The sequence below is a fragment of the Monodon monoceros genome, unplaced genomic scaffold, assembly GCF_005190385.1.
Source record: "Monodon monoceros isolate NGI ecotype Baffin Bay Population unplaced genomic scaffold, NGI_Narwhal_1 Super_Scaffold_5, whole genome shotgun sequence".
Lineage (NCBI taxonomy): Eukaryota > Metazoa > Chordata > Mammalia > Artiodactyla > Monodontidae > Monodon > Monodon monoceros.
This window is the reverse complement of record NW_021703782.1, coordinates 80,074,641-80,092,526: the sequence shown is the minus strand read 5'-3', so window position 1 is coordinate 80,092,526 and position 17,886 is coordinate 80,074,641. Positions and strand designations below refer to the sequence as shown.

At 47.8% G+C, this 17,886-nt stretch overlaps 1 protein-coding gene across 1 annotated transcript in view; it reads left to right on the top strand.

Moving 5' to 3' along the window:
* GABBR2 (gamma-aminobutyric acid type B receptor subunit 2) overlaps positions 1-17,886 on the top strand; it is a 365,880-nt gene that overhangs the window by 261,634 nt on the left and 86,360 nt on the right. The window contains exons 8-9 of the mRNA XM_029201547.1: positions 3,042-3,102; positions 15,632-15,712. Coding sequence (XP_029057380.1) covers positions 3,042-3,102; positions 15,632-15,712 — 142 coding nt within the window. The remainder of the gene's footprint in view (positions 1-3,041; positions 3,103-15,631; positions 15,713-17,886) is intronic.

Genomic DNA, 17,886 nt, shown 5'->3' with positions numbered 1-17,886 from the left:
AATCTTCTCAAATCTTAAATCAGATCATATTGCTGCTTTGTTTAGCTCCCCGCCCTCATGGCTCTTCACTGCACTTAGCATCCCCTCCAGAGCCCTGTCAGGGCCCCCAGGCCCCACCTACCTGCCCGCTCCCTCACTACACTCCTCCTGCTGGCCCTTTCTGTTCTTTCCCACCTGAGGGCTTTTGTCCTGGCCTTTCCTTTTGCCTGGAGTAGCTGCTTCTTACTGTGCAGGGCTCAGCTCTTATGTCACCTCTGCAGTGAGGTCTTTCCTGACCACACAGTAAATTCACTCCGCTTGTCCAGGCACTCCCTTTTGATTTTCTGCACAGCACTCTTCACGAAATGAAATCATCTCGTTCATTTTTTGGTGAACATGTTTTGCCTGTCTCTCCTAATCAAATACAAAGCTTTCTGAGAGCAGGAATCAGCACCTAAAAGAGGACCCGCCCAGGGCAGGTAAATATCTATGGAATGTCGTGAGTTGTCCATCTGCTAACATGGAGGCCATCCATCAGGCAGAATTTCATGAAAATCACCTGATTGGCTTATGACCTTCCTCGCTGGTGTCCAGTCCTATCGACGTTGGCCTGGCTGGGGTGGTAGTCCCCATCCAGTCAGCCGTGCTCAAGGTTGCAGACTTGGCATCATCTATCCAACCCAAGAGATGCCGTGGTCACAACCTCAGGAAAGAATCACGTGTCAAATCTTCCTCAGAAGGGGGCTCCACAGAGCTTCTCCGCTCTTCTCTGGTGCAGAGCCTCGATATAGCCAGTTACCCATCTGCTTGTCCGTGTTACTCTCAGTTACCACAGTCACAGGCCTCTCATCTTTCTCCCTTTGGCTGAACACACAGCGGCCCGTGTGGTTTGGGAACTCAGTCACTTGGGGGCTGATGTTTCTGAGCGGTGAAGCCACCTTGGATTAGGGCCCAACGGTTTACCCCTTTGCCAGCTGAAATCATGTGATGTTGAAAATCTCTTCTCAAAGTTTGGAAAGCTTCCTGGTGTTTGGAATCTTTTTTATTTCAGCTCTCTGCTATTAAATGTTTTTAAATAAAAATTACTGGTGCCATTTACTGAGTGCCCGTTGAAGACCATGAGCTGTGCTAGGTCCCTAACTCAGGTGTTCAGGAACTTGCCCAAGGGGGCCCTGAACCCAGCTTTGTGATACTCAGACGCTGGCCTCCTCCCACTGCAGTACCTAAAAAATTAAGGAAATAGGAGGAGCTACTGTGAGTAAAAGTAGCTACTGTGAGAAAACTAAAATATGACAGGTCTTACTTCAAAGATGAACTAATGAGTTTTATCTAAAAAGTAAAGGAGAAAGGAAAGAAAACCTAAAAAGTAAAGGGAGATTCTTTCTCACCCCCGCCCTGTATTCCACTCCAGTATTATTCCATCCACTCTTTGAATACCATTCAATATATTTTTTTAATTTAACTAATAAAGATTCTGCAGAATTTGTTCACATTTTATGTCTAGAAGTCTTTGGAGTTCTTCAAAGCTTGGCAGGAGATGGGTGAATTAGTTAGATCTCCACTTTTGTCAAACAAAGAAATGTCGTGTGGACAGTATCTGCATCTTTTCCACCCATGCAAAGTGGTCCATTGGCATAAAGGCAATCCTTTGGAAGATGTTCTGTGTTTTTTAATCATCCCTAGAAATAAAATCACAGCTCCTGTCTCACCTTACATTGAAGTGTTTTCACACTCCAGGGAATTGCTTACCATCAACTGAATATAGAATTCGGTGGGCGTTAGTTTCAAACTGATACTACTCGCAGCTGTCTTCAGGATCTCAAAAAGGTGTCAAAGTGGCCTTAGAAGGTGTTTCTCATTCCGAGAACAGGTTGAGTGATTCTCTTTGTTCCGAAAGCCTCAGGGCCTCAGACTTTGGATTTCCATCAAGGGAAGATACGTACTTTCTGGAACTTTCTCTTGAGAATTGAATGGAATCTGTGGTATTGTCTTTGCTATTGCCTGATGATGCAAGAGCGTAACTGCGCTCATAAAGCAGTGTACCTTTAAGACAATTTATTTTCCTAGTTTCACATTAATGGAAAGAAAGGAAGAAATTTATTTCTGGATCAGAAACAACATGCTGTAGTGAAATTCCATGGGCATTAAAATCAAACTCGGATTTGAATCCAGCAGCCTCACTTACAATGACCTTGGCATAACCTCCCTCAATCTCAGTTTCTTCATCTGTAAAATCAGGATCATCCTCCTTTCCACTCAAGCTTGTCATAAAGATTCATTTATATAACCTGCGTCAAATTTCCTTACCCGGTTGCAGAATTTTAGGTGGACCGTAAATAGGCAAGGAGAGACCACATCCCCTCTTTATGTTCCTGGTTTATTTAGCCCAGCACATGGAAGCTGGGCATCAGCCAGCAAGGCTGATGCTGCCTTTAGCCCCCGGGGTCCCTAATGAGGGGTGCTTAGCTGCCTGTGACACTAGTCAGGTCTCACTGGCTCAAGAAGCTTAATTTTGTGCTGCCCCATAGCCCAGTTATATTTGGGACTGACGTCACCCCTCAGGAAGAACTTACAAAAACATTCTGTGTCCTTAATAAGGAATACTAACGGACTTCTAGCCCCCTTCTGGTCCTGCAGCCAAACAACTTCGGCAAAGCCCCACATTTTTATGGGTGGGGCACGGGAGCAGAGGCAGGGCCAGGCTCCAAGGGCTTCTTCATCTCTTCCTCCATCTCTCCAACACCCTGGAAGACCTTGTCCTGGGATAACACAGGGCACATGGGTGTTTAATAAATAGTCATGATGATAATGATGATGCATATCTGGGCTTTAATTTACATGTGTTGGTTCCATTATTGATTTTCTGCTCCTCAAATTATCCAGATAAAGTCACAACCAGTTTAAAGACAGTTTAATTTTGCATCCGTGGTCTGGCGGGAGTCTATTCTTTCTCCAATAATAATAATCACATTGTACAATTAATGAACTTCAGTTGAGATCAGTAGTGTTTGGGCTAATATGGCATTTCTTCTTTGTTCTTCTTTGTTTTGTTTTCTATTTAGGGTCAAGTTGTGTTCCGGAACGGGGAGAGAATGGGGACCATTAAATTTACTCAATTTCAAGGTAGGCTTTTTGATGCTTATTCTTTCTAATTGATGAATTCTGTATTCAAGGATGTTCTGTTTATGCAATAAAATACATCAAAAGAAATGAAAGTACGATGTTCCAGATAAGAGAAAGAGTCAATAGAAAACACTTCTCTATGAAAACATTAGCTTCAACTTATTTAGAATATTTTTTCTCAACTGCATTATTTCTCAGGCCTGTTCAGTCTTTCCACATGACTCAGGCTTATTGAAAGTATGGGGCGTGGCAGTTAAGTCAATGCCAGTATTCTGAGGAATCTTGCATTGTTTTAGTTTTTGATTATAGAAATTTTCAAATAGACTCTAAAGTCGAGAGAATTGCATAATGAACCCCATGTACCCATTACCTGGCTTCAGCTGTTTTCACCATTTTGCCAGTCTTGCTTTATCTTGACTCACTCCATCCCCTACCCCCTTTTTTTGCTGTAATGTTTTAAAGCAGCTCCCAGACATTATCTCATTTCAATCTATAAATACTGCAGTATGCATTTCTACTAGATAAGGACTTTTTAAAAACATAACGGCAATACTGTTATTGCACCTTAAACATTTAAGAAGTTTTAATATGCTTTATTCTGAGTCTATGTTGATCATCTAATTATCTCGAAAATGACTCTATAGTTGGTTTGTTGGGGAGCCCACACAAGGTCCACTCATTGCATCTGGTTGAAGTGTCTCTTTAGTCCCTTTTAATTTATAATTGTCCCACACACACTATTTACAGACCATTTGGTTTTTTAAGAAGCCAGATCATTTGTCAGACTTTTCTTCTGTCAGATTTGGAAGGGACCTCAGCAACCATTCAGACCACATTCCTCATGTGATGAGGAGGAAACAGAGGCCCAGAGAGGGACAGTGGCTTCTCAGAGCCCACAGGGCGTCTGAGAGGGGCAGGGCTGGGTGTTCTGCCTGGAGGAACTTCGGTTCGGCCCGGTATGGTCATTGGCAGGGTTGTTAGCCAGAACCATGAGACGGACCTTTCATTAATGCAGTGTTTTTCAGTATCTGGATGTTTCTAGAAAATCCAGAAACAAAAGCAGAGCCTTCTGTGTCCACTCACTTTGAGCAGATCCCAGAGTCATCCAGGGGAAGGCAAGAAATGAAATCGAGTTATTCAGATTCATGACAATCCCAACCAGATGCAGATCAGTCAGGAGAGGTGTTCTCCGGTACTATGGCTCCATAATGCAGTCTTGTAGATTTACCCATTTGTCTTCCTGTGGCAGGTAATTGAAATGCATGTCAGCTCTCTGGTGTGCACAAAAGATGTAATTTTAGGCAAACGTAATTATTTTCCCATTTGTTAAAGCTTACTTCTTCATTGGCTGAACAAAGTAAGCATCTTGGCAAAGATACTTTTTTTTGAGTGATTGCAACTAAATTCTCTTGTCACATTTCCAGCTCTCAAATTATATCATTCTGGGAGAATATTTTGTAAATTATTGATGGGCCAATCACAGCTACAAATGCGTGCCAATTTTATTGCTTTTTTTTTTTTTTTCTGAATGTTAGGATTAGACACCAACTCCAGTCACTGGTTTTAGGCATTTATAAGGAAAGCAGTGTAGCAAACAGTAGTTCAGAGGTGGGTTTGAAACCACCTGAGCTCAAGTCACTGTAGAACATTAGGCAAGTGACTCACCTCTCTGAGCCTCAATGTCCTCATCTGTAAAATAGGGATATGATCCTACCTACCTTCTCGGTATGTGGGAAGAACTAGATGAGATAGCACAGAGAAACGTGCATATATTTCTTGCTCAGCAAGTAATAGCAATTATGATTAGCATTTAGTCAAAAATTATGATACTTTTCTGGGGCAAATCCACATTTTCTTGGTGTGTTGAAACCCCCGGGTGCCTTTTTGTCTGCCTACTCTTATAGCTGCTCCCAACACTTAATGACATGTAGGGTGTCACATGGGGCAGGGCCTTAGAGATGATCTCATCCCGCTGCTTCATGGTATAAGTGGAGAAACTGAGGCCCAGGGAAGAGAGGTGTTCCTCCCAGGGACACCCAGCTGGCTAGAGGCAGAGAAGTGACTAGACCTCGACTTTCCCCAAGTGCCAGCCTTTGCGTGTTCACATGTACACCTGTGCCTGAGTGTCCTCCCTTTGCCACTTCTGTGTCCAGCGTTTATTGACTGTCAGAGCCGGGCCTTGCAGATACTCTTGTTTACATGTTTTTAAAACAGACATTGATCCTGTTGGCAGAGGGATGCTGTGCTGAGGGCATATTCTTATCAGCACAACAGTTAGTTTTCCAAATTTAGAGGGTCTCAGAGGTACCTTGCTGCCAAGATGGAGGGGCATTGCTTTATTGAGTGGCTGTCCAGGCTGGAAGGGCTCCTGGTTGTCATCTCTTATTTCAGAGGGGAAACTGAGGCTCAGACACGGAAAGGGACTTGCTGTGGGACAGCAGGTTCATTCCTTTCCTTCTCTGGGCTCATGGTTCACCTCCAAGAGAGGCTGGTCTTCTGTCTCCTGGGACCTTCCCGGAATTTGCCCAGAGGATGGGCCTGCCCCCCACCTTGGGGTTACTAGAGCCTAAATTGCCTCATGCCATTGACTTCGAAAAAGGCTTCTAAATGGGGTCACCATGCTGTTTTCTGCTGTGCCCTTCAAGCCCTCTCTCTCCCCCTCACCCTCTGCCCTCTTCTAAGAGGGGACGGTGGAAGAGCAGAGCTGACTCACAAACAGGCAGCCCCAGCAGTGGGGCTCCCTTTGCAGGGTCTCTCCTGGACTTACACCCAGGCTGTCTCAGCGCTCGCTGGCAGCATCTTGGAAGTTGGCCCATCCCACCATCCCTCTGGAGACCACGAAAGATGCTTTTTTGGCTTCTTGTTTGTAAAGGTCCTGGTGCCTTCTAAACCCTTTTATCTATAGTAGAGGAAGCATTTTGTAGGAGGCTCTGTTACCTTCTTTGTAAAACTAAAACACAAATTAGTTGGAAATGGGAGGCCGTTTGGCGAAGACTAAAAGGGGAGCCAGGAATCCATGGTCCTGTTCTACTTTTTTATTTTTTTGGCTGCTTTGGGTCTTCATTGCTGCGCAAGGGCTTTCTCTAGTTGCGGCGAGCGGGGGCTACTCTTCGTTGCGGTGCATGGGCTTCTCATTGTTGTGGCTTCTCTTGCTGCGGAGCACAGACTCTAGACATGTGGGCTCAGTAGTCGTGGCTCACGGGCCGTAGAGCGCAGGCTCAGTAGTTGTGGCGCGCGCGTTTAGTTGCTCCGCGGCATGTGGGATCTTCCCGGACCAGGGCTCAAACCCGTGTTCCCTGCATTGGCAGGCGAATTCTTAACCACTGCACCACCAGGGAAGCCCCTTGTTCTACTTTTTGATTCCAGAGTTGTAGGATTGGTATCACAAGAGCCTGGCACTCAGTAGACCCCTGGTACAAGTTTATTAAATTAATTTGGAGGCAAAAGACCTGGATTCAAGCCCTTGCTCTGAAGTTTACCAGCAGTGTGACCCTGGGCAAGTCACTTTATCTCCCTAAGCCTCAATTTCCTCCTCTGGAAAATGGGATGACACTAATGCCAACCCTGCCTGTCCCCTGGGGCTGGGCCAAATGACATTTTGCTCTATAAACTCTGGGTGCTAGGAAGCTAGTCACATTACTAGCATGCTACCTGGTTCCTGGCTGGCTCTTGGTAAATGTTTACTGAATTGGTGAGTGATCGGGCTTGTGGAAATTTGAGAGCATGCTCATTTACTCCTGGTTTCCAGTGGCTTGAGTCAAGGCAGAATGTCTGACAAACAGCAGTTAGTCTTGACAACAGAAATGTGAACTAAAGCTACTTCACAATGGTGGCCATTGTTGTTCCAGGCTGGAGAAATGACCTTTTTTGCAAACTTAGGAATGCTGGATAGACAGAACTACTCTAAAATAATGTGTCAGGGCTAGCCCCATGGTCCCTCTTGAGGCTGAGGCATTTTGTATCCAGAGAGAGTTTCAGAGCCCTAAACATGACCTTCCTCACTCCCAGCTTCCCTCCGTCTACTCTGTTTTCAAGGCTTCCCAGAGCCCCCAGTGCTAGGGGGTAGGTGTGGCAGATGCCATCAGCGTCCCACCTGTAGTCCCTGAGCATCCATGGTTCCAAACAAGCATCTTATTAAGAGCACCTACACCTCTCACCCTGTGCAAGGAACAGGACAGATATTCAGGGACTTAATGCTTCCAGGGCAGCCCTGAGCCAGGGATGAATGAGAAGTGGAGGATAAATCCCCCAGTGTCCTTCCCACTTGGGTGGAAACTCCCAAGAACTCCAAGGTATGTTCTGCTCTGTCTCCAGAGGTCCCCATGAGATTGAGCCTCACTTGGCCTCTCAGAAACCTGCTCATTAATGCACCTTGCCCTGGCTCCCTTGCCTTCGCTGTCTCACCTCCCCACACCCCTATCAATGTGTTCGAGGATCACCTCCCAAATAAATTACATGCATTCTTACTCTTGGCTCGGGCACCATTCTGAGGGACCCACCCGTGGCAGTAGGTAAGGTAGGTATTAGCATCCCCTCGGACACACACCTTGGGTGCAGTGGACCTAACCCCCTTCCAACTCCAAGTTCAGCACCCCTCCCCCATGCCATCACTGACTTGCATCAAACCACGTGTAGATGAGGATGAATACTAGGGAATTGGCTTTTTTTTTCCCCTTGAGAGAAAAAAGAATCCATGTTACTAACGAAGTCTAAACATGGCTCAGAATTTGCAGCAGGAAGGGAAGTTGAGTGAAGCCATGATTAGAGCCTTGTTTATGCTGTTCCTGGGGAAATCTCAGCATCTGCCGCTCTAACTCACCGCCGCTGCCTTCATTAGGCCTGTTTGTAAGAATCGCGGTGAGATGATCTGCTTGAATCTGGACGGCTTCTGTGCAGCATAAAGGACTCAGACTTTGGAATTTTATACTTCGCCACCTGATTCGAAGGGATGGGGTCTTCCACCGCCCTAACAACGTAATTGTCATTCAGAAGGTACCTAGTGAAGTGTAGGTTTGCCCTCCCCATTTGCACACATTAATTACCGTTTGGTCTTCGGGGTAACAGATACGGTTCTATGCAGTGCACATTTCCTGAGCATCTGCCAGGCGCCTTACCAAGTCCTCTGGGGAAGCCAAGTTGAATAAGCCTCTGCCCCCGCCACTCCCTGTAGGGGCTTCATAATCTCTCTGGCCAAGTGCCAGTGCCTATAAAAGCAGGAAGATAATTTCCCAGAACCTACTAGAAAATTTTTGGAGCTAGTTTGACTCTAGTTTGAGACTCTTAAGGCTGATTTTTAATATCCCTTTCCTTCTGTTAAGGCATATATTACAGCTCTCTTCACTAAGCCATGGGTCTGGAAAGGCCAGTTTTTTGGACTGCCCCTCGACTTGATGTTAAGAGTGGAGACATAGTCCACTAAGCTGCAAGTTACACCAGAAGTGTTGTGGGTCAGCAGGAATGGCAGGGCACACGTGAATATGGGCTCTTTCAGGCTGGAAGTCTGACCCTGACCTTGATACCTCCCGGCCCCCATGATCCAGGGCTTACCTTTCAGGGAGCTCAAGGAAGATGGCTTGGAAGACAGAATTATTTAGCAGACCTTGTCTTTCATTGAGCCACAGATTCTCCATGTTGAAGGCAACCCTGACTTTCCTTTACAGCATTGCCTCTACTTGAATGCCTCCAGTGATGGGAACTCACCTCCTCTCATGTGGAAAGTATTTGAGCTTCAAAGCAGCCATGCCTAATCATTGCTAGCCAGGCACTGTGGCTTAATCTCTCTGAGACATCATTTCAGCACTTTTTAATTTTATTTTTATTTTTTTGAAAGTAAGTTTAAAGACACTTTACATTAGCTTATTTTATTTATTTATTTATTTATTTTGGCCATGCCACGCAGCATGTGGGATCTTAGTTCCCCAACCAGGGAGGGAACTCCTACCCCCTGCATTGGAAGAGCGGAGTCCTAACCACTGGACCGCCAGGGAAGTCCCTCAGCACTTATTTTAAAATAGTGAAATGGGACTTCCCTGGCGGTCCAGTGGTTAAGACTCTGCACTTCCAATGCAGGGGACGCGGGTTCGATCCCTGGTCGGGGTACTAAGATCCCACATGCCGCGCAGTGTGGCCAAAAAATTAAAAATAAAATAAATAGTGAAATAAAAGGTGATTGTTTTCCTTGCTTGAGAGTGATGGTGAGACTCCAGTGACCTGAGGCTATGAATGAGCCTAGCTCAGTGACTAGCACAGAGAAGAGCTGTGACAGCTGTTGGCTTCCTGCTCCTCTCCTGGGCACTCTTCACAATGATACCAGATTTACCCCCTCCAGAATTTCTTGAGCAAAGTGCTATCTTACTTCCTCAGGACACACTTCACACTCCTCATTTCATGGAACGTTGTTATCACTGGTCCATGAAAGCCCCTCTTGTTTGTTTGTACCTTTATTTCCCTCATATGCCACTCCTGCCTCTCCCCAAGAAAGGCAAACATTCTAAGTGTTTAATGCAGATATTCTGTTTGTATGTGTCCTTGCAAAATGTGTGTTGCTGTTTTGTGTGCATATTTTGAATTTGCATCGACATAACTGGATTACATACTTTTTCTGCTTTTTTTTCCAAGCAAAAGTTTGGGCTTTTGAAGTTTCACAACGGTCATTTCCTGGCTCCTGCACGCCAGCACTTTGTTTTTAAGATACCTCCATGTTGCTGTGTCTACATCTAGGCTGTGGCTCTCCCTGCTCATTCCAGGGGATGTACGCCTCCATTCTCCCAGTGACAGCCACTCAGGTCACCTTCAACTCCCTGTCTCCAAACATAATAAGTGTCCTTGTACATGTCCCCTTATGAACCCAGCTGGGTATTTCTTTAGGACAAATCCCCATGAGCTGAATTGTTGGGTCGGAAGGTGTGTCAACACCCAACATGCCTAAAATTTGCCAGATGGCTCTTGGGAATGGCCGTACCCATCTCCACTCCCACCAGCATGAGGAGTCCTGTGTCCCTACCTCTCACCCACAGTTGGTGTTTGCCAGCTCTCTCATTTTTTGCCAATCTAAAGATACAAATTAATATTATACTGTGGTTTTGAATGTCATTTCTCTGGTTACTGATGAGTTTGGACATTTCTTCCTGTGCTTGTCCGCCATTTGTTAATTGTCAGTTTTGATCCTTTGACCACTTTAATTTTGAGTGTATTGTCTTTTTCTTGGTGATTTGTAAGAGTTCCTTACGTAATCTAGGTTTCAGTCCCTTTTTGGCTTTAGGCTTTGCAAACATCTTCTCCCATTCGGTTACTTGTCTCTAAACTTAAAGTCCCTGGTGAACGGAAGTTCTTAATTTTGATGTGCTATTTTTTCTTTCTTTCTTTTTTTGATCCTATGGTTTGGGCTTTTGAAGTTTCACAACGGTCATTTCCTGGCACCTGCCCGCCAGGTCCTAGCTGGGCACAGGGGGTACTGAGATGGGTAAGACACAGCCCCTCCCGTCAGGGAACCCCCTAGTTCAGTGGGGAGCAGACGCAGGACCCCAACTGAGTGTGAAATGTCATTCAGAGGAGAGGTGCTCGGCTCCACCTGGCAGATTCTAGGAAGGCTACCTGGGAGAGGTGGCATCCAAGATGAATTCTAAAGAACCAATGAGAGTTACCCAAGAGGAAGAGAGAAAAGGTGTTCTAGGTGCAAATAGCCTATTGTATCTGTATGTGTTCTTTGTCCCCTTGGGTATTCAGCTTTTGCCCTGAACCAGTTTGCCTATAAGTCACTGGACAGATCCGCCCTTGGCAGGATTATTATACTCCTGGGGCATTTGGCCAGTGTCCACCTAGTCTGTTAAAAATCTCAAAACAAAGGTCAGTGGAGTTAACTTACTGAAAATGCGACAGTGGCGTACTGTTTGTGGATAGAGACGAGTGTGAGGGAGAATCCAGGCCAAGGGAGCACAGTCGCTCTCTGCTTGGTGATGCTGAGAGGTGCTGCTCAGACCTGTTTCCACCCAGTGGGAGGAGAGTGACCATCTAGGGCCTGTCCACAGGGGCAGGGTGGGTGAGGGGAGTGAAAAATCACTTCCTGGGGAATGGCTGGCCAGCCTGGAGAAAAGCAGAATCAAGGCCCGAAATCAAAATCACAGTGTTGCCATCTCTGAAGCACGGCCAGGATCAGGAGTTGCTGTGATGTGTGGCCCCCAGGCAGAGCTAGGACTGTGAGGGCAAGTCTCGGAGAGCAGACTTTAGCTTGGAGTGAGGAAGACCCTTCAAAGCAGTTGCAGAATCATGGAACGAGAGCTGGAGGGCACAGAGATTTCCCCGTCTAGCCCACTTGTTTTATCAAGACCCAGGCAGAGGATGGCACTTCCCTGGGGCTCCTTATTGAGGAGATGGCAAAACCAAGACCCGTTCCAGGGGCCCTGTCCTCCAGCCAGAGCTCTTTCCTTTCCCTGAGTCTGGGATTTTGTTAGGGAGTCCTAGAATGGAGTAATTTTATAGAATCTTTGATGTTCATTGAGCCAAGGTTGTCTTTTGTTTTACACCTCAGAGTTTTACATTTCTTTATGTTTGCAACAACAATTAAACTGTAAAAGACACGCATACTTCCCTCAATGCAGACCTAGAGTCCGTTGAGGAAGAATGAGCATTTGGGGGTGAGGGGAGTAGAGCCCAGGAAGCAGGATGTGGGGACCAGCTGCAGCAGGAGGTTGGTGACCCTACACCCAGCTCTCCCACCCAGGGGTTGTGATACGGGAGGGAGGCAGGACCGCTCTGTGATTGAAGCAGTTCCCCAGCCCCGTCTCAAGGATGCTCTCAGGCCCACAGCCAGGGAGTATTTTCAGACTGGACTCTTTTGGCAGCCTAATTTTCACCAATAGGACTTATTTTCTTTATGTATCATCCAAATCCAAAGTTGGAAATAAAGAAAAAGAAAGAATGCACTTTTTTAAGAGAATCCTTTTTTTTGCACCACAGCAAGGAACCAGTATTATTCTGCAGGAAAAGGGGCTCTTTGTTTTATAGTATTTTGAGCCTCTGAGAACAGAAAGTGTCAGCGTTGCAGGGTCCTTGGTCTAATCCAGTGGTTTTCAACTCCAGTTATGCGTTAGTCAACTTAGGGAACTTTTAAAAATATGGCCACCCAGGGTTCACTCCTCAACCCCCCAGAGGTTTTAATATAATGGATCCATGTTGGGACCCAGGCATCTGAATTTTCTAGAAATTCCCTAGGTGACTCTAGTGCCTGGCCAGGACTGAGAACTATTCGAACCCCTGCGGTGCACTTTGTAGATGGAGAAACTGAGGTCCAGAGAAAGGGGATCATCTGTCCAGGGTCACACGTTAAGTCAGTGGCAACCTACAGCAGGGCTAGCAGGGCAGGGAGGGTGGCCAGTGACAGACTCAACGCCACAGCCCCTCTCCCTCTGCTCTATTCTCTGCTGCCCCCATGAGTCCTCTTTCTAGTCTGTCCGCAAATCCCCTGTTCCGCAGTCTTCACGTCTGTATCCAAATAAGTGGTCGATGTTCTTTGCACAACAGAGTTACCAAGGAACCCAAGAGTTAAAAGTTGGAAGTGCCCACCTATCATGGTCACCAGCTGGCTGGGCCGTGGGTGAAAGAAAGAACACAGGGGACACCATCCTTCCCCTGCAGAGCCAGGAAGGGCCCTGGGCAAAGTGCAGGGGATGCGACCCTATGCTGCCTGGGACCTCAGAAACGAGACTTCAGGTTCCACTCAAGAACTGACCGGCTGGCAGGAATCATAAGGCTTGGGCACACCTAGGGCATGGCTGCAACACAGCTTCTCACACATCACCCATGCCTTGAGCCCACAGCAACTGGGGAGGAACAGTACTCAGGGACACCTTCCTGGAAGAGGTGGATAGGGTTTGGACATGTTGGTTTGGTAGAGGAAGGGGAAAGCTACCTTCCAAGCAGAGGGACCATTGTGGGGAACAGTGGTAGTAAGAAAACACAGGGAGTGTTTGGGGACCTCACAAATAGCTCACAGTTACTTTTGTCGTGACTCAAATAGCTACAATTTATTGAACACTTCCTGTGAGGCCCCAAGCCAGAAACTGCCTATAGTCTCCTCTTTAGTCCTCATAGGCACTCTGAAAGTTGAAATTTTACCGTTACAGCCATCCACTCACAGGTCACAGGCTAGAAGGGAAATATTACTGGCATATGGAAATAATTTTACCCACCCGGTAGGGCTGGGTGATGCTGCAGTCACTAAACTACAAGGTCAGAGATATGAATTATTTTTTAATCTTTGTAACTCCAGCCTTCAGCACAGAGCCTAGAACATAACAGGCACCCAGTGTTTATTGAATGAATGAATGAAGTGATTAAACTAAGGGATTTAGTATAAACATCCTTCATCGCCCAGATGTCCAAGGTCAGCTTGGTCAAGGATGAGGACATAAGCTAAGCTTCCTCCACCTACGCTGCTGCTTTTGAGGGATTCTTTATTATGAAATACCTGGGCCTGGCATGCAGTAGGCTCTCAGTAAGTATGGGCTGAATGACCAGCAGCCCTGTTCAGTATGGGTGGGGAAAATGCTCTGAATTTAGAACTAGGGGAGTCAAGTTCAGGCACCCGCTTGGTCGCTGCCCAGCACTTGGCTCTGAGCGTTCACTTAGCTGACATGAAGCTCCTCCCTCACCTGTAAACTGGGGTGAATTATGCCTGATTCAAGGTTTGCTATGGAACCCTGAATGCAGGAATGTGTGAAGCCCCCCACCCCACCCAGCCTCCAAGCACTGCCCCCCGGGGAGAGATTACGGCAGTTATGGTCATTGCAGGAGGCGGTGCCATGGGATGGATGGTACAGCAGGTGTATGAGTCAGAGGGTCAGGCTGCGCGGCTGGGGGCGTGGTGAGTTGCCAGCCGCACCACCGCCTGGCTCCTGATGATTTATTCCAGGCAGCCTGCATATTTCCTGTGCTGCCTCCCCACACCAAATAAATAAATCAGGGCCTCCTCCGCTGAGCAGTAGGAGCTGATTATGGCTGAGGCTTCAAAAGGCCAGAGCAGGGATGCTGGAGTCCCAGCAGAGTCTGCTGGTGTGACATTTAGGAGCTGGGTGACCCCTGCAAGTGACAGCCGCCTACACAGCATGAGGCCTCCCAAATGGCAGGGAGACCTTTGCAGGGAGAAGGAAGTGACTTTTACAGCCCTGTTTTCCACCCCACAGTTAAAGGAACGCAGGCAGAAGTGTGGCCTATAGGATTCCCTGTTCCGTTTCCTGAATCCTTATAAGGAACCAGCAGCGCACCTGCGTCTCTGCAGAGACATTCACTTAGAGCCAGAGGCCCAGCAGGCAGCTCCTCTGGCCACGTGCTTGGAATTCCTGCTGCTGTGTCGCTTTATAACCCCTGGGCATTTTGAGAACCAGGGTCTGCAGCTCTGGGTACCTGCCTGCCCCGCCGGTGGGCAGGTGGGCACTCCTCTCTGTAGTTATTACACTCAGGAGGCACAGGTGGCCTGTGGAACTCAGCCCAGAACTGTCACCTCTCAGGGATCCCATTAAGGCAGCTGCATGTCAGGGAAGAGCACGGCTGTGGGGACAGTCCTGGGTTTGAACCTGGACTCTGCTCTTAGTATCAGTGGTGCTTTGGGCAAAGCCACAACCTGCCTGAGACTTGGTTTCCTCATCTGTAAAGTGGGACTGAAACCACTTAACTGCACACAACTGTGAGAACTAAACAAGAAAAGACATCTAAAGGTGAATCCCCTTGGCCCCTCCCTGCCCAGTCGCCACCTTGTCCAAGACTGCGCTACCCTGGGAGCCCCACTCTCTACTCCTTGCCTTTGGCTCTTTGCCTCTAACCCCACCTTTCCCTGATTCAGCTTCATCTGTCATCAGTATTCCCTCACAAGCCTTGAATGGATCCTCTGTTCAAAGGGCTTCTTGTCCCTGTCTTGGTGGCATGTGGCATTGCTGGCCAGCTCCCTTGTGAAATTGTCCCTTTCCTTGGCTTCCAGGATGCCCACTCTGTCCTGGCGTCCTGGCCCATCTTTCCCAGTCTCTTGTAGCGTCTTTGCTCTGCCCACCCCCAGGGCCTGGATGGGGTGGGAAATAGAAATGATGTTCGGTAAGGGGGGAGGCTTACTGCCAGAGGGATGATGTGTTTTTGTCTTCAAGGCTCTAGGGCTCTCCTGGGGCAGGGGGAGCAGAGTGGTCCATGCACTCCTAGAGGGCAGACCAGATGGCAGAGGAAAGTTACAGAGAGGCCATTCAGCTAATGACCCCGGAAAGACTTGGTAACAGGCAGAGAGTCCAGTTATGGGGGGGAGTAGGCTCCCCATCTATACATGTACAGCAAAGGATGGGTGACCAGTTGATGAGACGACATGAGAGGGTATTTGTTCCAGCCCAGATCAAGGTGGAGGTTTTGTGATTCTACCTGGAAAAGGCACTGGGGAAAGGAAAAGCCTGCAAGAATATAGCCAGAGCCTGTGGGGGAGCAAGAGCTGGGACAGGAGCACCCAGACAAACACAGGACTTGGATCTAACCCGCCACTGTCTCTTGCTCCCCGCAGACAGCAGGGAGGTGAAGGTGGGAGAATACAATGCTGTGGCTGACACACTGGAGATCATCAACGACACCATTAAGTTCCAAGGTAAGGCAGGTGGACTTCTCAGAGGAGGGGGCCTGCTCAGGTGCTCCCAGTCCTGCATATTGTTGAGGGTTGTGGATAAGCTCTGTGGGGAAGAGGGAACATCCTCTCCTCTCAATCCATGCACTCGCTCACTGAGGACAGGATACCATCACCACATGGGAGCTGGGTTCCAGCCCCTGGGATGGGGCACTGGAATTTGCATGGAGTGCTGGCTCTCACCAAAGCATCTGTGTTTAAACTGTTGAATGGCCAGAAGTAATTCTTTTTATGTGTGGCCCAACTAAATTTTGCTGTGTCACCTCCTCAGAAAAGACATGGATGGGCTGGTAATAAGGCCTCTCCACTTGCTGCTCTTCCTGGAAAACCATTCCCTCTCTTCTGCTGGAGAACTTCTCCTCAACATCGAGACCCAGATCAGACACCTGCTCTGTTCAGCCTTCCCTGATGCCCCCCAACTGAGTTAACGGCTCTCTTCTCTTTGCTTCCACAGTCTTTTGTCTCTGCTTTTCTTATGGCCTCTGTCACTTTGCATTGAAATTAGTAGGTTATTGGACCATGAGCTCCCTGACTGGATCCTATTTGAGTTTAAATTCCTGGCACCAGCCAGGGTCTGGCACATGTTGGGGGCTCAGTGGTATGTGATGAAAAAATAATACATGATTGATCAAGTAAATGAATGAGTGGGTGGGTGAATAAATGAATGAAAGGGTGAGCATATGAGTCAGTGAGGAACTGGGTGGATGGATGGATGCATGTGTGGATGGGTGGGTGGGTGGATGGATGGATAGACGGACAGCCTCATCATGGGGTGGCTGTGGAGGAAGCTGCCATACCCATAGCATCCAGATGCTGTTACTTTGATTCCACTGGGAATGCAAAGAACAGACAGCTGGCTTTCTGCACCTGGAGTTCCTTCTTAAATCCAAGGCCACCAAAGAAGGCTCTCCCATGAACCATTTGGTTAGATTTTGGATCTGTGGGATTCCAGTAAGCTCCAGGTGGCCTCAAAGAGGAGGTGTGGTCTTCACAGTCCCACCTGAGGGAGCTGTCACCAAGCCCGTAGTCAATTATTACCTCATGGAGCCACAGAAAAATTCTGAAAGTGGGTGGATAAGTCCTGTCATCCCTGTTGTACAGAGGAGAAAAGGGATCAGAAAACTCCAAATTCACACAGCCTGTGAGAGGCAAAGCCAATTCTAACCATGGGAGTCTGATCCCCAAGATAGGGCTATTTGCTCCTGGACGCAGGAGATCTGGGTTTGCTGAATAAGAATTCTGGGTTTACAAATTGAAAGAAAAATTCAAACAAAATAAATAAGAGACACAAAACAGAACTGAGAGGAAAAACATAAATAAAAAAAAAACCCAGCCAGGAAAATAGCTAGTTATAGTTAGGAAGCACGAGGCCAGGATAACACTGAGGCAGCAGCTGTTACAGGCTTGCCTCCTGCTTCTCAGAGCTTCCCTGCACCGCCCGGAGGGTGGATAACCAGTCTCTGAACCCAGAGCCGAGCCAGGACACCTGGGCAGAACCCAGCTCTCCTGTCCACACCCTGCCTGGGTTCAACTCTCACCCAGACCCCTGCACCAGCCCCCCATGGGTTTTACCCACCTATCACCAGTCTAACCCCCTCAAGTCCATTCTGCCCTCAGTTGTCATGTCACACTGAAGAGGCCCACACAGTCCCCATTGCTCACAGCGAGGGGCCTCTCCCTGGGGTGGTTCTAAGACCTCCAGGAGGGGACCCCGCCCCACTTCTCTGCCTGCTCTTTCAGGTCTCCCCAGCCAAACTGCTGACATTTCTGCAAATGTGCCGAGACTTCACCATGCCTTCGCCTGTGCTGGGCCGTCCGCCCAGAATGCCCGTTCTTCCATGTCTTCCTAGTAAACAGCCAACTACCTATCTTCCTGTCAAGACTCAGCTCCCACATCATCTCCATTCTGTAGCCTTTCCTGACCCCATCTGGTGGAACTGCACTCGGCCGCCTGTTTCCTGCTCAGGCCTCCCTGGGCCTGATGTTCGCACACCACCTGGACCCCATCGCTAGAGGCACTTTGCATAGTGATTAAGGCACAGGCTTCAGGGCTAGGCAGATCTGGGTTCAAATCTGTCCAGCTTTGCTACTTACTAGCTATAAAAGCCACTTAACACCTAAAAAAATGTTCCCTCACC